This window comes from Alosa sapidissima, chromosome 4 (genome assembly GCF_018492685.1).
Source record: "Alosa sapidissima isolate fAloSap1 chromosome 4, fAloSap1.pri, whole genome shotgun sequence".
Taxonomy (NCBI): Eukaryota; Metazoa; Chordata; class Actinopteri; order Clupeiformes; family Clupeidae; genus Alosa; species Alosa sapidissima.
In genome coordinates, this window is record NC_055960.1 from 31,230,503 (window position 1) to 31,258,073 (window position 27,571).

The 27,571-nt window shown below is 41.8% G+C and overlaps 2 protein-coding genes and 1 long non-coding RNA gene across 3 annotated transcripts in view; 2 read left to right on the forward strand and 1 right to left on the reverse strand.

Moving 5' to 3' along the window:
* The first annotated feature begins 1,801 nt into the window (after positions 1-1,801).
* Positions 1,802-27,192, forward strand: LOC121707829. Its single transcript, XM_042090673.1, has 18 exons — positions 1,802-1,859; positions 2,548-2,574; positions 3,322-3,603; positions 5,157-5,465; positions 5,640-5,945; positions 6,025-6,075; positions 7,743-8,060; positions 8,184-8,261; positions 20,870-21,169; positions 22,747-22,884; positions 23,369-23,434; positions 23,524-23,604; positions 24,114-24,132; positions 24,248-24,273; positions 24,618-24,652; positions 24,884-24,935; positions 25,767-25,801; positions 25,909-27,192. The coding sequence occupies exons 1-18, from the start codon at positions 1,814-1,816 to the stop codon at positions 26,158-26,160; spliced, it is 2,421 nt and encodes an 806-aa protein (XP_041946607.1). The 5' UTR covers positions 1,802-1,813; the 3' UTR covers positions 26,161-27,192.
* On the forward strand, positions 18,529-19,602 carry LOC121707836. The gene is made up of 3 exons (XR_006031418.1): positions 18,529-18,811; positions 18,973-18,999; positions 19,558-19,602. It is a non-coding gene; the product is annotated as an uncharacterized LOC121707836 (long non-coding RNA).
* The window catches only part of cacna2d3 (calcium channel, voltage dependent, alpha2/delta subunit 3), a 41,483-nt gene continuing 41,099 nt past the window's right edge, over positions 27,188-27,571 (reverse strand). Inside the window, exon 38 of the mRNA XM_042090672.1 lies at positions 27,188-27,571. Within this exon, the coding sequence (XP_041946606.1) occupies positions 27,479-27,571 (93 nt within the window). The 3' untranslated portion in view covers positions 27,188-27,478.

Genomic DNA, 27,571 nt, shown 5'->3' on the forward strand with positions numbered 1-27,571 from the left:
TCCCTGCATAAGAACTGTAAATATTTCCTCCAAACCTGTGGTTTTGATACTCAGAAATCTGCAGTTTGACACTTGAAGCAATGCAGTTATTTTTTTTTGTAAGGATCTGGTTGTGCTAGTAGCCTACTGGCTGAGGCTGACTGTTCTTCACCTGTGTGTCTGTCAAAGTTACATTGGGCTACTTTCCATTTTGCATAGTTCAGTTGTGGGCTATCTAAACCAACTAACGCTGGACTGAAATATTGTAAAACCATTTACTTCTTTTAAAATGGAAGAGAGAAAATACCAATTAGTTTTGACGCGCTCTCCTACGTTTCTGTGTTCTGCACTCTCCTATGTTTCTGCCGAAAAACTGCTAGTTTCATCCCGAGCTGCAGGTTATCATGAGCGCATTTAAACATGAGGTTGTTGTGTTTTTTTTTTTTCTTTTTTTTTTTTTTTTTTTTTTTTATGTAGCCAGTCATCCGCATTCAAAAACGGAACATGCGATTACTGTATATTGCACACCTTATAAATAGGCCACCGTGACCGGGAAAGGCTTGCAGGCAACACGCGCTGGAGAGATGCGTGTAGACATCAAACCAGTTTACCTGACTGTTGTTGAAGTTACATCCGTTTTTCATGCCCTGAATGGTAATTCGGTTTCATGTTCATCTTCTTAATGTAGTCTGAAACACTTTTTAACTAGGCCTACCTGTCTGTCACTTTCTTGACTCAAGGGCAGACAGGGGAGGGGGCTTTCATTAGGGTGAATATATAGGGAGAAGCGGCCCTGCATATCAGTTTCACTTCTACATTCAAAATCCCCACATAACTATCGCCAAAAGAAAGAAACATTTTAAATCTCTCCAGAGCCGGACAGTAACAGAGTACATTTTCTTGAGTACAATTTTGAGGGATCTGTACTTTACTCGAGTATCATTTTTGGGGAGTACTCATGACTTTACTCAAGTACATTTGACAGGCAAATATTGTACTCTTTACTCCACTACATTTCTATCCATAACTGTACCAGTTACTACTTCTAAAAAAAAAAAAGGAAAATAAAATTCTCAGAAACCCTCAATTTGTTGTTTCCCTCTCAAACGTGATTGGATTGTGCAGGCGCCACTGATTGGGACAGCCCATCAGCAATCACCTTCAGCTTTCCGCCAAAGTCAACTCCATGGTCAGATTTAGATAAGAGACGAAAACATGGACGAAACAATGGATGAAGACGCAACAGATCCATCCCGGGAATGTGCCAACCTGTGGCCCCACCTCGCCAGACTATTTCAACTTTCTGAACAAGTTAATGTTAGTTTTCGCTTCAAGTGTTTCAATTACAAAATAGTATTTTGTATTTGAAATACGTATTTTAAATACATGTATTAGAGATACTGCCCATCCCTGGCAACATGGTAAAAAGATGAAAATGACTTGATTTTACTTTCAATTCCTTTTACATTCTCCAAGGTATTAACATTTTTCATAACTCCATGTAGGACGTTTCTGTACATAAATGTAAGCACTGTGGCAGTAGTAATGCAATATTTTGAAAATGTAGGCTACTCTTGTACTCTTGATACTCAAGTACTTTTAAAAACAAGTACTTCAGTACTTTTACTTAAGTAGGCATCTGACTGTTGTACTTTTACTTGTACTTGAGTAAAATTGAGCAAAGGGTATCTGTACTTTTACTCAAGTAATAAAGCTGTGTCCGCGTCTGAATCTCTCACTCTGGTGTGTGGGTGGTCCCTCATTTTACGTCCCTGTTTGATGTCTGTGTGTCAGACCACTTTTCAGGTCCTTCATCAACATGGCTGTATGCAGAATGGTGTGCTTTCTCTATGCCATCGTTTTTATTATTCACCCATACTGTAAGTATAGCGCTGACATTTTGTCATCTATTTTGCTATCATATTATCTAACGTTAGATATCGGTCATCACTGTTGGAGAGTTATAGAAAAAGTAGCACCTGCATGGGGTCACCAATTCTCCAAAAAATAGACAATTTAGAATGGATGTCAGGAAAAGTTTCTTTTTGCATTTAATTATGAATGTAAATGGTTGATGTTATACCACTGGGACTTTGCCTGGAACCGTGTGCTATGGTCAGATGAAATGGAAATTAAGCTATTGGGCAATGAACATTGGGTGGGTTTAGAATATATAGAATGATGACTATACTGAAAAAAAGCCCTATATCTACTGATAAGTGTCTGGGTCTGTGATCTGGTCCTGATTTGACCCTGGGAACCTCATTAGGGTGCATGGTATCATGAACAACTTCATTGTTTGCTTGTTTAGAAATTATTAAAAAATGAAACGTCTGCCATGCATTTCAGTCCTCTGATCTGAACTCAATAGACAACCAGTTGAATGGGCTAAAGAGCAGAATGGAAAAGAGATTCTGGACAACCTCATTGTTTTCATTGACTAAGATAAATGACTTGAAGTTTATTTTTTTACACATCTTTTTACACAATTTTACCAGGGGGGGCACTGTATTTGTTTTTCAATAAGAAACCTTGTTTTGACTTGTTTCTTTATTTCTCTTTCCTTAGGTCCATTTCATTTCACAAAAGCCCAAGGTCAGTTTCCTATCTTAAAGGGGTTGTTTGGGATTTTGGACATAGGACCTCATTTCCAAGTTAGCCAGTGTGATATTTATCAGACCGTTTTCAACACGTCTCAGCCAGTCCACTGATAAATATCACACTGGTTAACTTGGAAATGAGGTCCTATGTCCACAATTCCGAACTACTCCTTTAAATGTGTGTTTCATGACAGATGTTAATAATATAATCGAGTCACTGCTTATTATACTCTAGTAATTGGTTGACAGAGTCTTGAAAGATAAACCTTTTTTCTACATTCTTAATACAAGCAGGGATACTAGTAAAATTATTATTTATTCATGATTCAAAATTGGCACCTGCATATTCAAGCCATTGTACAGCAGTGTTTTTCATCTTTGAAGCCACATCATTAACTTGATGATGTGGCTTTATTGTACCTTGCCGACTAGCCTTTTGTTTTGCTGTGTTTGACCAGAGTTGGTCAAATACTCAACACGTTTCTGGTTAACAGAGATGTCATCAATGCAGGATCTAGTCAAACTGCTTCTTCCTTAGGTAACATTGTGCCTCAAGTATCTGGTGCATTCATTATGTAACTCATCTTCCATGTTTCTTTTTTTATGTCTGATGTGTTTGTTTGTGCACACAGCTATGGGCTGTATGTGCCTGTAGTAACCACAACATAAGAGATGTTTAAGATCATCAGACTTCTCTTTAATAATTCTGTTTTTCTTTTTTCTTTTAAATCAATTTACACAGGGTTTTCCCCTACTCTGACAGTGTCCTCATACGTTATAAGTGAGAGAGACTCAGTTGATCTGAGCTGTGCGGTCTCTCAGCCTCCTCCTTCAGACTGCATTTTCTCCTTAGTGGATAAAGAGGCAAATACATACAAAGCCCCATCATGCCAGCTGTCCCTCACAGGGGAAGACCTGATGAGATGGTCAGGCTTGGTCTCATTACCTGATATAGTCAAAATGAACTGCTATGCTGCTGATAAACCATCACAGCAATCACAATCTGTTTCAGTTATTGTTAAAGGTAAGATATGTCATTTCAAAGTTTCAAATATGATGCCATTGCCTGAAAGCCGATGTGATATCCTGTGTTATTTTGGCCACCATGAATCAGTGGTGTGATCCTTATATCATCAACACACCACAAAGACTGGTCACCATACGGAAATTAGTTGTTAACAAATACTCTGTACTGTATCAAAATTTCATCACACCTTAAATGGGCTTCAATGAATTGGTATTAGCAGGGACACCATGCCATTCGTTTTCACTCTTGCAATATTGCTGATTATATTGCTAATTAGAACAATGGGGGCTGATATTGTAGGCATAGCTTAGTGGTGCCCCCATAAAATGTTAACAGGGGTGACCAGTTGAGGCCATGACGTTCCAACACTGTAAAATATCACATATATTAGTCCTTTGAGGCCTAGGCTATTTTCAGTGTAATTTTACTATTAGGTAAAGTGGTTTCCCATTACCAAAATATATCTGTTTTTATTAAATAACAGATACAATGACAACATGTACACAGACACACAGAGGTCAGGACACTAGACATCAGGCTGTGACTTGGCAGGTAACCCTGCTAACGGGTGCTGTACCCCAAAAGAGGGCAATCAAAAGACAACATTTTAAATCAAAATATGTCCGTCTCTGTCAAGAAACTAAGTGGGTCATTATTGGATCATCCAGCAGGTTGATGATCCAAAAGCATAGGTCCAGATCAACAGAGAAATTGTTTACTGAACACAAAATTAAACTTCTGCCATGGCCATTTCAGTCCCCTGATATGAACTCTATACATAACCAGTTGATTGGGCTAAAGCGCAGAATAGACAAGAGAGAGTCTGGTATCTGGACAAATTAACAAAAGTTGTTTTTTTTACACTTTTTACTTATTACGCAACTTTACCAATAAATGTGGAGGGTACTTTATTTGTTCTTTCTATTCTATACACTCTTTTATTTCTTAAAAAAAAATAATTACTGTATATAAAGAGCATTTCATTAGGAAACTCGATAGTCAGGCCAATTCAAATACATAATGCCCCACCTGGATTAGAACCTTGTTATGGGAGAACATATTTACATTGTGTTAAAAATGACAATCGGTCGATATTGGTTATCAGTTTTTGAAAAACTCAAATATCGAAATTGGTATCGGCCTCGAAAATTCTATATCGGTCAGGCTCTATAGGAGATGGAGACAAATTGACATTCACACACACACAGGCACGCACACACTCACACGCATGCATGCAAACACGCACTCAGGCACACACACACAGGCAGGCACAAACAAGCATACACAAAAGTTGCAAGAGTAGGGGATGGAGCAGGAGTTAGAGACAAATGGACAAGCGTGATTTATTTTCACATAGAGGATGTACAGGACTAAGCGGCGGTTATATTTTATACTGCTATGCGGTACATCTAGTTACTATATTTCTTTTAGGGGGGCTTTTGATCATCTTAAGGTGGCTTCGGACCCCTAAAATAGGCCGAACAACATCCCTTCCAGCTTGAGGTGTACCAAAAAATATATATATATTTTTTTTTATTGTTTCACAACAGAACCTGCTCCTCTTCCTCCAAAGTCCAACCTGAAGATCTCCCCTGCAGTCCTCAGAGGGAGCAGCACAGTTCAGATGACCTGTGAAGTACCTCAGTCTCAGTCTGCGTCTCTGTGTCTCTTCTACCTGGATGGGATAGAAGCTGCTCCATACAGTCACCCATCATGTCAAATGTCCCTCACTGGTGTTCAGATCCAGCAGTGGACACGTCAGAGTTCCCCTCTAGAGGCTAAAGTGGGGTGTAATTACCTCACAGAAGGAGCAAGAACTCCATCAGATCACTCAGATTATGTTTCATTGACTGTTATGGGTGAGAATTCTCACATTCTAGTGTTTGATAATATATATGTACAGTAAATGAAAAATGTACAGTATGTTACTTCTGATGACATAGAATATATTAATAGATGTCACGTACAGAACATATCTAAAAACTTTGTGTGGATTCTAATGTCTCTGATAACTCTCTGGTCTCTCAACACAGACAGACTGCAGAAGCCTAACATAAAGGTACTTCATGATGGTTTCATCTCCATTGTCTGTGACATACCCAAGCATTTTGGTGAGGCCACCGACTGCCAGCTTTACACTGGTGATGAACACCAGTCTTATCTAAAAACAAAGACATCAAAGAGTGCAACTGGAGACCTGTTCTGCCAGTTTACTGTGAACAAAGATGATTTATTCAGACGCCTGCAGTCAGTGAGAAGCAGAGGGGTGAGCTGTGATTATACAGTGAACACAGAACCTCCATCTCTCTCTCCACGCAGTGACCCTTACAACTTTACAGGTCAGATATCACACTTGTTAAAAGTGAAAGTAAAAAGCTCATTCCATGTCTCTCATTGCAAATTCCACATTTCTTTCAGCAGGTTTAAGTGTTATCACCAGAAAAGAACATCTGCCATCTTCACAGCCAGGTATGTATGGTGCTCTGAACAAAAATAACTTTACATTTACAATTTTATTTCAGGTAAACGGTTGCAAACAATGGTAGTTTATGATAACTCTTGTGCAGCAGCCTTTTTACATTGATGAGTGTTATACCACGTACTTACCGATTCTCAGAACACGTTTAATAACTTTAATAACTAAACATTAGGAAATGCAAATGTGACAGAGATTACATGTCAGAGATGCAGGAAGCACTTTGTAACAAAGTTTTGCAGCCGTGTAAAATAATTTGTGGATGTGCAAAGAAATTAGGTACCTGAAGAAATATTTTGTGCATGTGTAAAATATTCATAGACATATGATATACTCATGTGTGAAAATGTTTTATAATTGTAGAAACAGTTTATACATGTGTGAAGAAGTTTTATGTCAACATGATTTGAAAATGCATGTAATTTAATCGAGCCACTACATCACTACACAAACCATCACAGCAATCAAAATGTTATCACATTTTCACAAGTTATTCAAATATGATGCCTGAAAGAATGTGTGGAGCATTGCAGATGTGGTATCCTCAGTAATTTTGGCCACCGCATGAATCAATGGTGTGATCCTTATCTCAACAACACAAATATACGGGTCACCACAGGGAAATTTATCTGAAGATGATGATATAGTTGTTGACAAAACTGTATGTAGGCTACTTAGAATGGCCACACCCATCTAGATCTCCTTTCAGGGAGATACCAGTCTGGAACAAAATAATTAACATTTTCATCGGACCCCAAAAAGAGAAACACCAAAAATTGCAGTTGCAAGAATGTGTTTTGTATTCATAGCAAAAGTAGACCTACACATTTTTGTTTCCTGACTACTGATGCTGTTCATTTTCAGTTTGTAAAGTTTTGGCAAAGTAGGAAGTAACGTTAGGAACGATAGGATTCCCTGATCAATGTGATTTGGTTAGGCTGGACCAATGACTTTAAAGTTAATGCTATGGCTACGTCCATCACCATGCTAGTTGGAAAGGTTTCCCAATCATGAATCCCCAGACTCTATTCACAAAGTGAGTTTGGTTTAAACCAGGCTATTCACCCTTGTCACGCTGGGCGAAAACGAGGCTTTGGTTGTAGTGAGTGAATGGAGTAATAGCTTATTGCTGTCTATTTCTTACCAATGATGGAACAAAGAACTATTTTTCTCATTGGAGACATGGACATCTGTTGGCAGTGAATTGCCAAAATAAAGCGCGGTGTTGGGCCGTATTTTGACATTTAGCCGAGATAGCACACCAGTCGTTCCTCTACTTGCGTTATATGGGTGGTGATGCAGCCCTGTCCTACTAATATATTCTTTATACTGATCTCAGGATCTGATTTCCTTCATTAGCCCCCTTTTCAACATCCATCATCATGAATATTAATGGTAAAGACTCAAGGTTTTTCGTCCAAGCCATCAGGATTGTTATCAAAGCAGCTGAAATTGTATATGATATAAGAGAATGGAGTGCGACAGCAGTTTTACCACATCATCCTGCTTTTCACACTGAAAATGTTCAAAATGGCGTTCACGTGACAAGTGACATCAAGGACTTTCAAAGTCCAAAAAATCTATAACATATCCAGATATTGTAGAGTCTTGCCCATAAAATAACTGGAGGTATACTATGTCTGTTATTGTTTCACCAAAGCACCTGCTGTTACTGCTGCTCCTCCTCCAAGGCCCCACCTGAAGATCTCCCCTGCAGTCCTCAGAGAGAGCAGCACAGTTCAGATGACCTGTGAAGTACCTCAGTCTCAGTCTGCGTCTCTGTGTCTCTTCTACCTGGATGGGATAGAAGCTGCTCCATACAGTCACCCATCATGTCAAATGTCCCTCACTGGTGTTCAGATCCATCAGTGGACACGTCAGAGTTCCCCTCTAGAGGCTAAAGTGGGGTGTTATTACCTCACAGAAGGAGCAAGAACTCCATCAAATCACTCAGATTATGTTGCATTGACTGTTATGGGTGAGAATTCTCACATTCTAGTCAGTCTAGTGTTTGATAATCTATCAATGAATTTTACAGCATGTTACCTCTGTTTTGTGTGGACTCTAATATCTCTGATAACTGTCTGGTCTCTCAACACAGACAGACTGCAGAAGCCAAACATAATGGTCCTTCATGATGGTTCCATCTCCATTGTCTGTGACATACCCAAGCATTTTGGTGAGGCCACTGACTGCCAACTTTACACTGGAGATGAACGCCAGTCTTATCTAAAAACAAAGACATCAAAGAGTGCAACTGGAGACCTGTTCTGCCAGTTTACTGTGAACAAAGATGATTTATTCAGACGCCTGCAGTCAGTGAGAAGCAGAGGGGTGAGCTGTGATTATACAGTGAACACAGAACCTCCGTCACTCTCTCCACGCAGTGACCCTTACAACTTTACAGGTCAGATATCACACTTGTTAAAAGTGAAAGTAAAAAGCCCATTTCATGTCTCTCATTGCTAATATAACACATTTCTTTCAGCAGGTTTAAGCCTTATCACAGGAAAAGCACATCTGCCATCTTCACAGCCAGGTATGCAATTTTGTCCCTGTATAAATATTTTGTGCATGTGTAAAAAATTATTCAGACATATAAGTTTTATAGTTGTAGAAATAGTTGTGAAAAAGATGGGAAAATGTATTTTTTTACATGTTTAACATGATTTGCAAAAGCATGTAATGTTCCTCCCTTCCTACTTCATGTGTGATGCTGAAGTTGCACAAGGATAAAGTGACAAGTATGACATTTTGGCCCATTTTTTCTGCCTCTCTAAAGAGCCAATCCGCCCATCGCTTTCTGACCAGCCAGGTAGACAATTAGCATAGAGCCCACAGCCCATAAACCCATTCAACAAAGCCCATATTAAATGGCCAGTATTTACTCCACAAAAACGCAAGTGACTTAACAAAAGTGACTTGACTTAACTTAACCCACCAAGTAGCTCTAAAACTATATATATATATATATATATATATATATATATATATATATATATATATATATATATATATATATTATACATGGTTCGGTGTGTACCTCGGTTTTGGTTTGTTAATTTTTGATACGGTAAGCCTGTACGTTCAAATTCACTGACAATATTGCTGATGCACAACGAGAATAGTATTTTGAAAAGGTGTCAAATGTGTTTTGACGTTAATTGACTAAACTGAAATATGGTCCGCCATTAATATGTTTGTCTTGGAACGCGAATTTTAAACATGGTCCACACACAAAACATTATTTTTGTTGATTACTGTTGGACTGCATTCGATACATTCGGCACAGATTTGTATTGAACCTAACGTCCTGTAGCTAAATGTTCCGGTACGAATATGTGTACCTTTACACCCCTAATACGTATGTAAGAGAGAAACATATAACATTTAACAATTCAACAACATCATAAACATATAACAATTCATTCAAGAGTCATTTCAAGCCTGTTGCATTAGTACATGGTATTACATTTTATTACAGTTTGTTACTCTGGACTGCATGGTGTAGATACACTGTAACAACGCCCCTATAATATCAAGTGTGTGTTTCTTATTTATAGCCAGGTTTATGCACATAGTTATTTAATACACATATCTGAAGTAAGTAAATCTAACAGGTCTTTTTTTTCACTGTGTATTTTTAATGTCTATTGCTCACCTTGGTTCACCTTGTTAATTGTCTTCATCTTGTGTGTTTGTGATTTTCTAGATGAACCTGAAATGACCACAAGCTATTCAGTAAGTATAAGAAGCTAGGATTTGCTATGATATTTCTGAAGCAGGGTCAAATCAAATTTCATATTTTCCTCTACAGCAGCAGTCAGTGACATTTGGGACTTTCTGTCTGGCACATCCTGAAGCGCCCACATCTAAACAGACCGATGAGAAACAACTGTAGAACTGCTTTAACAGAGTGGGAATCATCTACAAAAATTAGATCACAAGCTGAGTAACTTCATGTCATGAGCTATGGTGTCGACCTTGTTGAAAGATGCTATGCTGAGTTATTTAATTTAAAGCATCCAAAATTACCTAGAAATAGCATCACAATATGATTATGATGTCTGGTCAAAAGGGCCTAGGAACCAGAGGGGCGTAAGTGACATTTCTCTAACTCAGGAGGGCCTAAACATTGTGTTCAGTGTTAAGTCCTTTGGTTTTTCACTAATAATGCTAAAATTAACAAGAAATATTTTATTAGAAATAAAATCATCTTCTCCTTTTGAAAGTAGAAATAGTTGCTCAAGAGCTTTTATTTGATGTATACACCTCAATTTTGCCCAAAATGAGACTTATGTCCCTCTGGTTCTCACCTCTCCTCATGCTCTGTGTTGTGTAGATATCCCCTGTATACATTCAAACCTCTTGTAATACCATGTTGTACCACATGTGGCCGCTGTAGTCAATACAATCCAAGTCAAAATGGAAGAGTGTCGTGTGCGTGGACCTAGCAGGCAAGTTCTTTGATTTTATGGCGATTTGCCCGAACATCTAATGCCCTGGGAGCTTTTCTGGGAGGACAAAGAGGATGGAGGGTCGAGTGAGGACGACTGGTCCTCTGAGGAGGACTGGCCAGGTCCCTCTACTGCTCCAGTCCAGGCTCCCCAACTCTCTGCAGTCCCCGCTCCAGTCCTAGCTCCCCAACGACCAGTCCCGATTCCGGCTCCAACTCCAGTGCCGATTCTGACCCTGGCTCCGGCTCCAGTCCCGAGTCTGGCTCCCGCTCCGGCTCCTGCTTCGGTTCCCGCTTCTGCTCCTGCTCCGGCTCCTGCTCCAGTCCCGCGTTCGACTCCGGCTCCTGCTCCGACCGGCCGTCCACCTGACCTGCCGACCCTGTCCGGCCGTCCACCCGGCCGCCCGCCTGACCCACCTGCCTTGGCCCCCTCCGCCCACCCTGTTTGGACTTTTCCTGTTTTTGTTTTGGGCCGTCTGGAATCCGGCCCTTAAGGGGGTACTGTAAGGATCCTGTCTTGTTTTCCCGGTCTAGTGTTTTTCCCATCATGCCTGCTCCTCTAGTGTCTTCCTGTTTGCTTTGTTTACTTCCTGTGTCTTGTGCATTGTGCTCCTTTGTTTGTTTGCCATGTGTCTCTGTTCCATGTGCCTGTGTCTCCGCCCCTCACATGATCCTTGTTAGTTTAATTATGGTTTCCACCTGAGTCTTGTTCCTTGTTCACCTGTGCCCTGTTAACCCCTGTGTATTTAAACCCTCTGTCTCCCCTCAGTCCCCTGTAGGTCATTGATGTTGTTATACGTGGTTGCTGATATTAAAGATTCCTGGTTACCTCGATCTCGCCTTTCCTCAACTTGCCCTGCGCCTCGGTCCAGCTCTCCCCTTACAGCTACCGTGACTGTTACATTCTGTCCGGTAGGCCTATATAATGGTAAGTTCTTTATTCACATTCAGAAACATCAGTAAGACTGAAACTAAGTCTAGCATTAGGCTATTTGGTCAGGTGTGCAAAAAGTAAGACATAAGTTTATCCTCACTGCAAAAACTGCTTATCTAACAAAATCTAACCAAGTGTTATTAATCTTATATCAAGATAAGAAAAACTAGTTGGTATTGTTTTCAGTATAAAGAGAATTACCTAGTGCTTTCTTGTGAAATCATTTGACTTAATTTAAAAAATAATTCACTTATTTTAAGACATCTTATCTTGAAAACAAGCAAATTTGTCTGCCAGTGCATTGAGCAAATTTGTCTTGATAAGACTCCTTAAAATAAGTTAAAGTCTTCTTAAAATAAGTCAAAATGATCTTTTGAGAGGGCTCTAGGTAAGTCTTTTCATACTAAAAACTAGATTTTAGATTTTTTAATCTTAATATAAGATCAATAACACTTGGTTAGAATTCATTTTTTGCAGTGCTGAAGAGTTAGGAGAGGAGAGGCAGAGGGGCCTTCCAAAGAAGGTGGGGAAAGGAGAAGAGGGAGTAAAGGAGTGAGCCAGATAACAGGTCCTGATGAATGCTCTACAAATAACTACATTTATTATTAACATATTGCCTATTTAGGTACATGTGTTGACAATGTTTCACGCGTGCAATGCACATACACTTTCACCTGCCACAAGTCTCACTCTTAGTTGATCTAAAAAGAGGTGAACAATATACAGTGATGAAGATTGTGGTTATAAAAAATAATACAAATTTAAAACAAATTTTGCCCCTGCATACATGTGTGTTTTTTAGTGAGGGTTGTGGGTTTAAGGCCTCCCCTTCATATCAGTTTCACCAGAGACTTTCTAATGTGGAGACACCGCACTCCAAAAATACTCCATAGAAATGTATGGGGCTAGTTTGTCACGCCAATATGGCCGTTGTCTACACATATCCCACCCCTTCCTCGGCAAAACGTCGACATGTAAATACATCGAGCCAATCATGTGTTGTGATCTCGCCGCTGGAGCAAGATTGGTGTCGTGAAGCCATGCGCACACGCAGTTCGACCCAAAGACTATGCCCGATGAGTGCCCATAAAACGTTGGTAAATGCCCGCCGAGTGGAGGGACTTGCCTAAAAGGACTTTGGTTTCACTTCTACATTCCCACAGAACTATAGTTCTACCAGAAAGACTCAGTAGACAGAATAGAATCAGTTAACGATTTAATTAGTAAAGGAACGGCTTGGATGCAAGCATGATAGAGTCCTGAATAGGTAACAGTCTTTGGCGTAGGCCCTGTCTCGGATCCGTCCAGCGATGAGCGGATCTCGTCTCCTGCCGATGGATGAAGGCAGGGGCGGGGAGCCTACCCCCCACGACGAGACGGGGACCAACTGGTGGCGGTGGCTGAAGGAAGATGATGTGGTAGGCAGACCATGCCCGATGGACGTGGACTGCTGGCAGAGGTGGCTGGAGGGGAGGTGGAGGGGACGTCAAAGTCAGCATACTGAGAAGCAGAAGAAGTGTTAGGTGGTACGTATTTAAAGAGCCCACTGAATTCCTATAGGCTAGCACTGATTGAATGAGTAAATGATCAGATTGCAGGGCTTTCCCGAAAGTAGGCAAAGCTAAGATTGGCTCCGTGTAAGCATGGGAGGAGTAAGTTACACTACGAGTCTTCCTAGTAGAACTTTCGCTGAAGCGATCATTTCTACCAGAAAGACTCAGTAGACAGAATAGAATCAGTTAACAATTTAATTAGTAAAGGAATGGCTTGGATGCAAGCATGATAGAGTCCTGAATAGGTAACAGTCTTTGGCGTAGGCCCCGTCTCGGATCCGTCCAGCGATGAGCGGATCTCGTCTCCTGCCGATGGATGAAGGCAGGGGCGGGGAGCCTACCCCCAAAAGGATGAGTGATGCCCGCCAGGGCGGTGACTCAGTAATCTGGTTCTGAGAGGAGCAGAGACATTAGTATACATACAAGATGAATTAAACAGCATGACTGGGCCTGGGTGAAGACGTTGTGCCAGGACGCCGACAGAATTTTAAAGTAGCTAGGTGTTAACCATAAACCTAGGGTTGTAGTGGGGCCCGCAGCATGCTTTCGCTTTAGTGGGATTTAGAAGCTTGACGAGCTGGGCAACCAGCGTCTAGGGCAACCTAGACCAATGCGGCGGCCGGGCAACCAGCGTCCAGGGCAACCTGGACCATAAGCACTTCACGATCTGGGCGCCCAGTGACTAGCAAGCTAGTACATCGTGACGAGCCAGGCCACCGGCATCCAGAGCAACCTGGACTTTAGTGCTTATGCGAGCTGGGCAACCAGCGTCTAGGGCAACCTAGACCACGAGACGTGCCGGGCTACCGGCGTCCAAGGCAACCTGGACAGTGAGCTGGGCAACCAGCGTCTAGGGCAACCTAGACCAACGTGACGGCCGGGCGACCGGCATCCAGGGCAACCTGGACCGGACTGGGCAACCAGCGTCTAGGGCAACCTAGACGAGCGTCATGAGCCGGGCAACCGGCGTCCAAGGCAACCTGGACAGTGAGCTGGGCAACCAGCGTCTAGGGCAACCTAGACCAACGTGACGGCCGGGCGACCGGCATCCAGGGCAACCTGGACCGGACTGGGCAACCAGCGTCTAGGGCAACCTAGACGAGCGTCACGAGCCGGGCCACCGGCGTACGGTGCGACCTGAACCATGAGCTGGTCAACCAGCGTCTAGGGCAACCTAGACCGATGTGATGGCCGGGTGACCGGCATCCAGGGCAACCTGGACCAAACTGGGCAACCAGTGTCTAGGGCAACCTAGACGTGCATCACGAGCCGGGCGACCGGCGAGAAGTGACCTGAACCATAAGCGTCGAACGAGCTGGGCAACCAGGGAAAAGGGCAACATGCCCATGGCTGAGACTAAATCACCACAAGCTACCGGCATGCTGGGCCTCAATATGTTTCAGCGATTAGTGCAAGGCGAATGCCAGAATTTAACCACCGCCACCAGGATTTGTGAAGGTAAAATGAGGTACCTGAGTTAACATGGGAGAGCAACTTCTGAGCATCGAAAATGTCAAGAGGAGTTAGTTTGATGCATCCTGATGGATGACGTGGATAGCCCTTTTTGGCCGGCAGACTTGGCTGCGCCGATGCGGAATGAGTGAGAGGTGAACCTCTTTGAAGAGAGGTTACATTTAAGCAGCACGTTAGCTAGATGGCTGCTGAAAATCAGGTAAAGTGTGAGCCGTAGTTTAAGGTAGTGAACTGGGACCAGGGAAGCAAAACATGGTTAGGGTTAAAAGGTTAAACCTAATGTACTCAGGATCAATGCAGGGGAATAGAGCTTGTAGTTGCAGATGCTTGGGACCGGAGCAATGAGTTAGTTGATATGGGTGCTTGAGTATATTTACATCGAAGTCATGTGGTTTAATATTTAGGATAGATAAGCATTATGACTAGTTTTGTAGAAGACTAGTGCTTGTGAAGCCAGATGTGTGTTCTGGTTCTATAGCTCACCTGCAGCGGCTAGAGTGAGATGAATGCATTGAGCTGCAGACCCAAGGCCAAGATGGATGCGTGTGCTACGCCTTAGCACCTGCTCTTGGAAAGCCCCCCAAAATAAGATGAGCAGCATCAGTAATGCGAGGGAAGCATGACCTTGCGAGGTAGACAAAGGACTTCAGGACAATTCATGCCTGTATGTGACAGGAGGAAGAACATATGTAACTGAAATATGACGAGACAACGAACAGATGAGTGCTGGGGTACCACCATGGTGCAGAGTGCAGAGGAGCTCTGAGAATGACTTAACGCGAGCTCGCTATACCAGCTGCACCACTGTGGCAGGATAGGACAGTTTAGAACTGGCTGCTGGAGAGACAATAAGTAAAGGTAGCAATGAGGAGAGAATAAGCAAAACATATCGCCCAACTGGATGCAGAAATTATATTAGTCATGCGCCAGCACTGGCCCCTGAGTGAGTGGAGGGGTGTGCATTCACGTGACATTCCATGTGGCCAGGACATTTTTAATCAAAGCGACTGAGAATGTACCCTGGGAATCCAGAGTTCTCACGGAAGCGTTTGCTCAGGGAGAGACTCAAGTCTGGCAAGGAGTATGATGCACGTAACTTTTGCCCCTTGCATCGCGGGGAACCAATATCTGTGTAGCTGGTATAACGGGCCAGAGGCGATCTAAACAGACGACAGACGTAGTGTCATCCAATTGCGTCGAAGTCCGGGATCAGGCAGTTAACATTGACCGTATAGCGGTATCCTGAACCATGAGCTGGGCAACCAGCGTCCAGGGCAACCTAGACAGACATGATGGCCGGGCAACCGGCATCCAGGGCCACCTGGACCAACTGGGCAACCTAGACGAGCGTCATGAGCCGGGCAACCGGCGACCAAGGCAACCTGGACAGTGAGCTGGGCAACCAGCATCTAGGGCAACCTAGACCAACGTGACAGCAAACAGGTTAAAGCTAAAACAATTCTCCCACAATGCCAGTGCAATTAAAAACAATTTAGAAGGTAGAGCGCAATAACGAAAAGTGTAAAAGAGTTTCACAGACAAGTGCTAGTTCTAGACAGGTGATAAGTGCTGGGATTAGGAAGGCTAGTTTTAAGCTGTGCTACAAGAGGAGATATCCTCGAAAGCGCTGGCCTTCGGGAGATTTGTGAAGACGGAGGGATGACCCCCTCCAGTATGAACTGGAAACATGATCCACGTGATTGCGTGATTCCGTGAACCGGCACTGCCATCCCTGTAAGAAAGTAGATGTTAGTGTGATATGTGGAACTGCTTCTCCATTGACGAACTGCATCCCCTCAACGGAAGAGGGGAGGCATGATGCACCTGCAGGGGTTAGCAAATTAAAGATTGGGAGGAGAATGTAAAAGGAACTTGCACGTCCTCCCTGGCGCGATCACTTCGGGTGAGCATATCTGCCAAAACAAAACAGCCAAGGCAAAATAGGAGAATGGAAATTAGAGTACACATTATGCAGAGGATCCTGCTAAAACGGCAATTCGATTCAGCAATCAATGTGACTGATGGCGTGACTAGATGGGCTGAAATCACACAGACACGCAGAGACCCGTTGTGTCTAAAGAGAGTGCATAAAGGGCGCGGCGTTGGCCTGAAGGAGACTTGAGTCTGCCAGTGATGATGGACCGCTCCGTTTGACCTGCTTAGGAAGGAGTGGTTAGACAGGCGACATGTAGCATCGTCATCGGTAAAACAACCAGCCAACGGCTACGTTGGTAGTCGTGATAAACGAACTTCCAGCATAGGCCACCACTTAAACCACAACTAGCGAAATGTAAAATAGCCGACATAATCATGAACAGCCGGTAACCATTAACACCAATATATAGAGTGCTGAAGCGACCCACTGGTGGGCAGTGAGCAAAGTGAGGCCTGCCATAGAATTCCTAGGAACCCAATACACGATATGGAATCAGAAAATACATTTTAAACATACAAAAGACGCTAGAAGGATATGTTATACACAAATGACACAGCTTCTTAATTAAAAGCTCAACCATGTGGGCATGAGCCCACACTGTGGTGTCAGCTCATTAACACTGACATAATACGGACATTGAAAAGAACACACCTATTATTGCCTAGATAATAGCTTGTGTGACATACTGGCAATCGATGACCATGGGCCGGCGTGCCGTCATTTTGGTTCGAGCTTTGGTGTAAGACCCCCCAAAATTGAGAACCCAGATAGCCGAGAACGTCGGGGACGTCACGGCATACCTGGGAGATGACAGATCAACGGTAGCTGAGAGTAGTTTGAGCAACGGCAAGTGCATGCAGAAAATCACCCGAGGAAGGCCGTGTAGACTTCCTACCAGAAGGTATGGGGCGCAATCCCAGATGATTAAATTAATGCAACGATGAACTGGCTTCCCGCAGCCATGCACAAGGAGTGATACCTGAACCGAAGGTCCAGCAGACGAGTAGCCTAGCCTAAAGCCTATGCAGCCCAACGAGCAGCGAGGCAAATTAAGAGGCTACACAAAAAGACAACTGGTTTGACGACGCTCAACCAAGGTAGACATCGAGATAACCACAGTGAGTGTAGAACATCAATTAAACAGGTCTTAATACAGGGTTGGGTTCAACGGCAGCGTGGTGCAGGCCAGGAATTTACAGCACAAATCGCAAGGATAGGATTATAAAATCAGCAGGAATTATGTAAGGAAGCTTAAGTGAAAGTTAAACCGTGTCAGACAAGTCAGTTTGTTTGCTGCCCGCCGAATATCGTTGGCAAGCAGGTTGCATGACTGTGGGTAGAGTGTAGCCCAGCTCGAGAGCACGATAACCTTACCAACCAGACGCTGAAGCTTGAGAAATTGTTGTGAAAACGACATGGGCCTGCAACAGAGTTGCGCGAGGACGGCGACCCGGCAGTAGGTTATCGTGAATTGAAGGCTGCAACAGCGTGAGCGTGACTGGCTCCGATATGCAGAGATTAGCGATGAAGCGACATGCAGTGGCCCTGACTGAAGGACGCACAGGTCTGAACAGCGCAGCAAACGAGCGCAGTAGGATTGTAACAAGTAACGCCACTGAGGGCAGAAGGGGCGAATGTAAAAATGCAGAGAGCCCAGGTCCACGCGGAAGCCTGAGCTAGGACGTCAAAGTCAGCATACTGAGAAGCAGAAGAAGTGTTAGGTGGTACGTATTTAAAGAGCCCACTGAATTCCTATAGGCTAGCACTGATTGAATGAGTAAATGATCAGATTGCAGGGCTTTCCCGAAAGTAGGCAAAGCTAAGATTGGCTCCGTGTAAGCATGGGAGGAGTAAGTTACACTACGAGTCTTCCTAGTAGAACTTTCGCTGAAGCTATCATTCATTGGAAACGATCATATATTTTTAGTCTCTCACTCTGGTGTGTGTGGTTTCCTGTTGTCTGTCATCATTTCATGTCTCTATTTGATGTCCGTGTCAGACCACTTTTCAGGTCCTTCATCAACATGGCTGTATGCAGAATGGTGTGCTTTCTCTATGGCATAGTTTTTATTATTCACTCATGTAAGTGCTGACATTTTGTCATTTATTTTACCATCATATTATCTAACGTTAGATATCAGTCATCACTGTTGAAAGATGACTGATATCTAATGTTGAGTTACAGAAAAAGTGGAGTCATCTGGAGTCACCAAGTCTCCAAAAATAGACAATTTAAAATGGATGTAAGGAAAAGTATTTTTGTCATTTAATTATGAATGTAAATGGTTGGAGTTGTTATACAGTGGGACTTTGCCTGGAAGCATGTGCTATGGTCAGATAAAATGAAAATGAAGCTTTAGGGCAACAGATATTTAAGGTGGGTTGGAAGGATGACCATACTGAAAAGAGCCCTATACCTACTGATGCGTATGGTGTCTGGGTCTGTGATCTGGGGGTACCAATAAATGTGGAGGGCACTGTTTTGTTTTTGAATAAGAAACCTTGCGTTGTCTTGTTTCTTTATCTCTCTTTTCTTAGATCCATTTCACTTCACAAAAGCCCAAGGTCAGTTTACAATCTGAAGTGCTTGTTTCATGACAGATGTTAATAATATAATTAATATTTTTTTATAAAATTAAACATTTTTTCTACATTCCTCATGCAAGCAGGGATATTAGTAAAATCATTATTAAAAATAATTATTATTTATTTTGATTCAAAGTTGGCACATTCAAACCATTGTACAGCAGTGTTTTTCACCTTTAAAGCTGCAGCATCAGTAACTTTATGATGTGGCTTTATTGAACCATGTGATTAGCCTTTTGTTCTGCTGTGTTTGATAGTTGGTCAAATACTCAACACGTTTCTGGTTAACAGAGATGTCATCAATGCAGGATGTAGTCAAACTGCTTCTGCCTTAGGTTAACATTGTGCCTCAAGTATCTGGCGAATTGATTATGTAACTATCATCTTCGATTTTTATTATGTTCTGATGTGTTTGTTTGTGCACACAGCTAATAGGCTGTATGTGCCTGTATAACCACAACATAAGAGATGTTTAAGATCATCAGACTTGTCATTAATAAATCTGTTTTTCTTTTTGTTTTAAATAAATTTTCACAGGGTTGTCCCCTACACTGACAGTGTCCTCATACATTGTAAGGGAGAGAGACTCAGTTGATCTGAGCTGTGTGCTCTATCGGTCTCCTCCTTTGTCAGACTGTATTTTCTCCTTAGTGGATAAAAAGGCAAATACATACAGAGCCTCATCATGCCAGCTGTCTCTCACAGGGGAAGAACTGAGGAGATGGTCAGGCTTGGCCACATTACCTGCTATAGTCAGAATGAACTGCTCCACTGCTGATAAACCATCACAGCAATCACAATCTGTTTCAGTTATTGTTCACGGTAAGATGTCATCACATTTCAAAGTTATTCAATGATGCTATTGCCTGAAAGACTGTGTGGAGCATTGCCGATGTGATATCCTGTTATTTTGGCCACCATGAGACAGTGGTGTGATCCTTATATCAACACAAAGACTGGTCATTATAGGGAAGTGTGTAGACTCTGTTTGATTTCGCCCTGCAGCTCAGACTGGGGACCTGTACATTTTTTCTATCCTGCTTCCGTTACAAATCTGCAGGGTCCAATCAGGTTCGCTTCACCTGGATTGTTGGTCTGATTGGTTGAAGCGTGCATAGTCATTTGAACTATACCCATTAATTGTGCCTCTTCTGCAGTAGAAAATGCATAGCAGACTCCCCAGACTAATGTTCAATCTTAAAGGAGTGAGCTTGGTCTGGTGATGGCCAGACTAGGAAATGTGTCTGAAAAACAAGACTTTAAAAGAGATGGTGAAATGAGTTGTTGACAAATATACTTTGTACTGTGTCAAATTGACTGAGAATTTTCAAATTCCAAAAAGTTTTATAATGTCCAGATATTGTAGAGTCTTGCCCAATCTGTACCATAAAATAACTGGAGGTGTCTGTTATTGTTTCACCAAAGCACCTGCTGTTACTGCTGCTCCTCCTCCTCCAAGGCCCCACCTGAAGATCTCCCCTGCAGTCCTCAGAGGGAGCAGCACAGTTCAGATGACCTGTGAAGTGTCTCAGTCTGCGTCTCTGTGTCTCTTCTACCTGGATGGGATAGAAGCTGCTCCATACAGTCACCCATCATGTCAAATGTCCCTCACTGGTGTTCAGATCCAGCAGTGGACACGTCAGAGTTCCCCTCTAGAGGCTAAAGTGGGGTGTAATTACCTCACAGAAGGAGAAAGAACTCCATCAAATCACTCAGATTATGTTGCATTGACTGTTTTGGGTGAGAATTCTAGCATTCTAGTCAGTCTAGTGTTTGGAAATGTGTCAATGAATTTTACAGCATGTGTGGACTCAAGTAGATCTAATAATTGTCTGGTCTCTCAACACAGACAGACTGCAGAAGCCTAGCATAAAGGTCCTTCATGATGGTTCCATCTCCATTGTCTGTGACATACCCAAGCATTTTGGTGAGGCCACCCACTGCCAGCTTTACACTGGACGCCAGTCTTATTTAAAAACAAAGACATCAAAGAGTGCATCTGGAGACCTGTCCTGCCAGTTTACTGTGAACAAAGATGATTTATGCAGACGTCTGCAGTCAGTGAGAAGCAGAGGGGTGAGCTGTGATTATACAGTGAACACAGAACCTCCATCTCTCTCTCCACGCAGTGACCCTTACAACTTTACAGGTCAGATATCACACATGTTAAAAGTTAAATTAAAAAGCCCATTCCATGTCTCTCACTGATCATTGATTTCAGTCCAAATGAACATGATTACTTTTAATAATGTAAACTTTAGATCTGATGACTTGAGATGACTAGCCTGATAAAAACCAAACTCAATCACTTTGTGAACAAAGTCTGGACACTCAAGATTGCGAAACCTTTCCAGCACTAGCATGGTGACAGGCCAGATATGGTGTTAACTTTGAAATCATTGGTCCATCCTAACTAGGCACATTGATCAGGGATTCCTGATTACTTCCTACTAAACTATACAAACTGACAATAAAGTGCATCGGCAAACAGGAAACCATGTATGTGAACCTACCTTTGCTGTAAAGAAGCGAACACATTTTTACGATTAACCACAAATTTCAAAATTATAGCGTCATCCCCTCTCGTCTCTGATTGGGCAGGTAGGCTAATCTGCTGACCGATGGAAACGCTAGTAAACTATAGTGTTCCAGACTAGTATCTCCCTGAAAGGAGACTTTGGTGGGTGTGGCCAGACAGACATTGGGGTCCGTGTATCAGTTAAATTTCCATTGAAAATAACTATTGGAAAATTGGATTAAATGGTTTTTTTTTTTTTTTTTTTTTTTTTTTTTTCCATTTTTTCATATCATTTTTAAATAGAACATTTAACTGATTAGTGTTACATGGATCCTATGGGATGACTCTACAGAAGTCTAACCTTCCAAAATGGAGTGACGTAAGGAGTGGGAGGTCTGGCTCTGGAGTGGGGGAAAGTTTACTAACTGGTTGCCATGGTGACTATTAGGCTAATGCCTGAGCTCCATGGATGATGTTGTGTTTTTTTTAATTATTTTTTTAAGTAGTCGGGCATGTACTCACCTCACCTTGTGTTGACTGAACTTACTCAAATAAGCTGTGTTGGAACTGAAATCTCAGAGTTTCACATCTCAGGGTCCCAGAAGTCAGGGAGATACTGAGAGTTTGTTAATACTGCCATGTAGCTTACATGTACTATGAAGCGAGGCTACAGGCTTTAAAGTAGTTGTGTAATGTTCCTCTTTGTGTTTTCTTAAGCATTACGCAACATTTCCAACCTTTTGTTGATCCCATCCTAACTTTAAAAAAATATATAGCCCTTATTTCATGGCGAATGATTATCTATTAATTAATTATTACATTTTGTGTTACTGTGCCATTATTTTATGGAATCTTGCCAGATATAGCTAATAACCATTTCTGAAAAGCAATAAGCCACTCAAGACCGTAGGTTACATTATGAAATAGCTAAGGGAGGTTTTAGGCACTTCACTTGCGCATCATGACTAAAACAGCCCTCTCGGCGCTTATTACTTATGTGAACAAATGTTTTTCATAAAATAGTGCAATATGTCAGTTTCAACATTTGATATGTTGTCTAATTTATTTTTGCAACTAAATATTTTATTTATGTGATTTTCAGATTATCATGTTGGAAATGGGGTTGTAACATATAGGCAATAGGCCTAGGCCTATATGTTAAAATAAGAATCATTACACATTTCACACTGTTAATCTGCTGTCCACAGCAGCCACAACAACAGCAGCAACAACATGTGAAACAACAGTAACATCAACAACAACAGTAACATCAACAGCAATTTCAACATTAACATCAACAACAAAAATACCAGCAAAAACAAAATATCCATCATCCTCAGTGTCTGGTAGGTATACAGTATTTTAAACACTCCCTCCAGTGAAGTTTTCCACCTTGTTTGTATGATGTGAGAAAGTTCTCATAACAGTGAAAAGCAGTTTGCAGTAAAGCTAACCACAGCATCGTATATGGCAGGAAATTAGCAAGCAGCCTATGATAACCTAATGCTATACAGGCCGGATTAAAGTGTGTGGCTGTATTAAAGTTAAAAGGGCCATTAGCAGATACTAGAAAAATGTTGGAAATGTTGGACTACCATATGAGGGACGGTAGTCTCCATTGAATTTTAAATGAGTGTCTCCATCCTGCACAGTTGTTTTAATTTTGAATGTTAAATGAATGTCAAATATTAAACTAACTTTACTGCTTTCAGGTTAGTCAACTGATCTACCTTACAGTAAAATGGTGATCGTGACAGTAATATGCTTGATGGAAAGACTGTGTATAAATGATTTGCTTTTTCCTCTTCCCTATATAATTTGTTGGTATAGACCCAGCAGTTTCAACTAGTCTAAGAGACTACCAAACTCAACCGGCAAAGGATTCCTTTACATTTGGTAAACTTTTCAATTCTTCTCACACATGAATGATACCTGGTTTTCAGTGAGTCATACATACTCTGCATGACACTGTGTCTCTGATTAAGGTCCATGGTTGTCTTTGCCAGCCGTGGCACTTGTAGTGGGCCTGTTCCTGGTGGTCCTCACGGCCTCATGTCTCTGCTCCAGTGAGTTTTCACTTCCTTGTCATCAGAAGGTGTCTTGTCAATTGGATTTTTATGAGTTACTGAAACTGCCTTGCCACAGAGCATTTTAGCGGTTTGTTGATGTCTGTTTGATTGTGATAGATAATGAAGTCAGCTGGGTTCAGTGGTGTTTAATGTGTGTTTATTTGCACTACTGGTTATATGTGAAACTGCACTTCGTTGTACTGGTATTTTACTTGTTCAGTGACAAAGTTGATTAGTCTGACCTAATCTACTTAAACATCAGCGTCATCTGGCAGTGTCACTTCATCTGCATTTGATTAAGCATTAGGCTACTGTAAATGCCCTCCCTTAGAATGTTACATACGTTTCTTGATGAATATTTGGTTGATTGTCGATAATGGAGTTCTTATGCTTGTGTTTAGTGTGGGAATATTAAAGAAACATCTCTGTGTTATATGATTTTGAACATATTTTTGTGAAAATGTTTGTGTAGCATGTTAATGTAAATACCTAACTCTTTCCTACAGAGAGGCATAAACACACAAGGTCAGAGAAATCAGCAGTCCACACATCAAATACAGACACAAAATACATCTTCAAAATACAGACCACATTTGCTTATCATACAGTATAAATGTATTTTGTTTTTGTTTCTGTCCAGATCACAGAATGCCACCTATTGGAGAAGTAAGAAATCATGATATACTCTACCAATAACACCAATAACAAATGTTTTTTAATAACAATTATTAACAAACTTTTAAAGGAACACGCCAGCTCTACCTCAGAGTTAGATTCAGTAAGAGGATAGTGTCTTTTCTGTGTTTGCAATAATCCAGTCTTGCATAATTCACTTCTAGTAAATTATGCTAAGCTAAGCTAATGGTGTCAGACTGGGTATTAAAAATGTTTTCATTGACTGCATATTATGTGAAAACTACATGAATTGTGTTAATGATGTGGCCACAAGAGGTGGATGTTGTGCTCATTGAATTTAGAGTTGTAAAAGCATGTGATTGATTGATTCATAGGTGATTCCATCAGATTTGGTCCAAATGAGATCAAGGTGAGTACAGAAGATTTAACAGCTGATGTTTATAGCCTATTACATCTCTCAGTAACTCATCCTTTCACTGACTGAGCTGAGCATGGTGAAGCCTGTGAAGAACCTTATCTACACATGACACTAACATCACATCATAAAAAAGCGTGTTCAGAAACCTCTCTCCCTCTCCTTAAGATCAAATATCTGCTCAGTGATAACAACTACTCACTGTATATAATTGTCTTCTTCCAGCAGCCGAATACAGGGGGTGATGGGTCTCTCCTTGGCATCTCGGAAATCTCAGGTAAAAACTGTATCTGGAACACTGTGTTGATAAAGGATGAAGTTACTGTATAACAATTTTAATATGAATATGAAGATATAATTTCCCCTAGCGTTGATAACAAAAATATGACTGGTAATCATGTGTGATTTACTGTTTAAAATGTCATTTTCAGCAGCAGAACACATAGCTACTACTACAAATGTTGTAGCAGTATATGTTTTGTTTATAAAAAGTTGGTTCCAAACCTTTGACTGGTACCTGCTGAAAAAAACAGCCTGACCAGCTACAGTAAAGGTGGTTTGCTGGTTGACCAGCTTGTTTGACCACCCTATGATGGTTGACCTGCTAGACCAGCAAAACTCTTGCGAAAACATACATTCAGCTGGTTTTGCTTGTCGTACCACCTCAAGCTGGTCATTTTAGCTGGTGTTGCTGGTCTATAGTGCTGGTTTAACTGGCCATGCCAGCTTATGTTGGTCATTCTAGCAAACCAGCATGGCCAGCTTGACAGGCTGGTCACCAGCATGACCATCTTGCACCAGCTGTATCCCACAAGACAGGCTGGTCACACCAGCATGACCAGCTTCCTCAGATGGTCACACCAGCATATCCAGCTGGTGGCCTAACCAGCTACACCAGCAAAGTCCAGCAAGAGCTGGAAGAAAACCAGCAAAGACCAGCTAAAACCAGCTACCAGCATAAACTGGTTTCTAGCTGTTTTTTTCAGCAGGGGTACTTTATTTCAGTGGGTCACATTGTGTGTCACGTATACTTTGTTCTAGTGTGAGACATACTTATCCTGACCACATGTACACATCCTCATACGTTCTCATGCATTTGGTGTTTCAGGCAGTGATCTGAAAAAAGACTCGGAGCAGGATGTGGTAAGGCTTTACAAGTACTTCTCTTAAGTTGGACCAACTTATTTCTGTACAGTATTACTGTAAAGGATATTTTCAGTAACTAAACCTATGCACTTTGTTTCCCTCAGTCCAACCCGTGTCATGTGTACAGCACCATTCCTGACACACTGGACGTTTCCACCCAGCAGAACCCCACCTACAGCTTAGCACAGGCAGAAAGGGACCCACACACCAGCCAGCAGGGCCCCACCTACAGCTTAGCACAGGCAGGAAGGGACCCACACACCACCCAGCAGAACCCCACCTACAGCTTAGCACAGGCAGGAAGGGACCCACACACCAGCCAGCAGGGCATGACCTACAGCTTTCTGCAGGTCTAATTTCACTGGTCCTGTAGTCTTTAAACTAAAGCTATAACAAAATGTGTACAAGCTACTATCATTGTGTCAGTAGACATATAACTGTGCCATCAATGTAGTCAATAGGGCACTGTAATGCAAGACTATACAGTATGAGGCTGTGGCCAAAATGCTTATATATTTTCTTGTCTTCTGATACATTCTGTCAGTAGTGAAACAGCCTGCAAGAATAAGATGAAAACCTTATGGCCAAGACAGACAACCTAGAGACACATGTGCGGAATGAATGTAGACATATGATATCATTTGGATCCTATGGTAGAGTATTCATATAACATATATAAGATTCCTTATAACAAATTACAGTTAATATGTTGCTAGCACGTGGTCTTGTTTTTCTGTTCTGTCTCCAGTAAATACTAATGTATTCTTATCTACTGAAATGCTATGAAATGACACAGACTCTGTACTCAGGATAACACACAGTTAGACTCCAGCTGTACAGTGGAAAATATGTCTTTATTTGTTGTTCTTTTCTCTTGGGAGGACAAAATGTACATAGGTCTTTGAAGCTCTTTATAAAAGCAATGTTCTTAAAACAGGCAAGTGTGGGGTTTCAGTCTGAGCCTAAAGCTCTGCAGCGAAACCCACTGACACTGTGGTTTAAATGCTTACTGGCATGGCTATATGCTCATGTACTACAACAGTTTCCTCAATCTGTCCATGCATTGTTTTAGTTACTTCTTCTATATGAAATCACCTCAGCTGTAAAAATTAAGAGGTAGAATGAAATGAACAGCTTAACATTTGTCACTCTTTTTATCGATTAAAATCCACACTTAACACATCAGAGTATTCAATAGACAAAAGCAATCAAGGCAAAAACGTCATTCCAACAAACTGTCACATCACCTTTGTAGGTACTGTAACATTTGAATTCACTTTTCTTACATATTTTAAACAAGTCAATGGCTAATTTGTGTTCTAGTGTGTGCAGTCACTCTGACCAACAGAGGTATGGCCCACAGTGTGTAACAAATTATCTTTTGTCTTTCTAATAAATGGTCTTTCCTAGAAGACTTGTACTCTCTGGATGGCTGTTTTGTCTGTATGTTCTCTGCATGTTGTGCTCTAAAGGGATATTTCCCTACAAATCAGAAAGATTTTCTCTGGACAGTGGTCACCATTTGCTCCTGGATAAGCATGATGTGCTCTGATTGGTGGTCTCCATTGTTGGCTATTAACATGGTTTGCTTTGATTGGTGGCATCTGATACTTGTCATCAGCATGGTGAACTGTGATAGGCGGCTTGCTCTGGTCAGCGTGGGGTCCAAGACGGTCACCTGGTGATGAAGGTGATCAGTAGAGGAAGCAGAGCAGCCATGAGCTGGGGGGAGAGAGAAGAGGCCCCTCCACACTCCCTGGCGTTCTC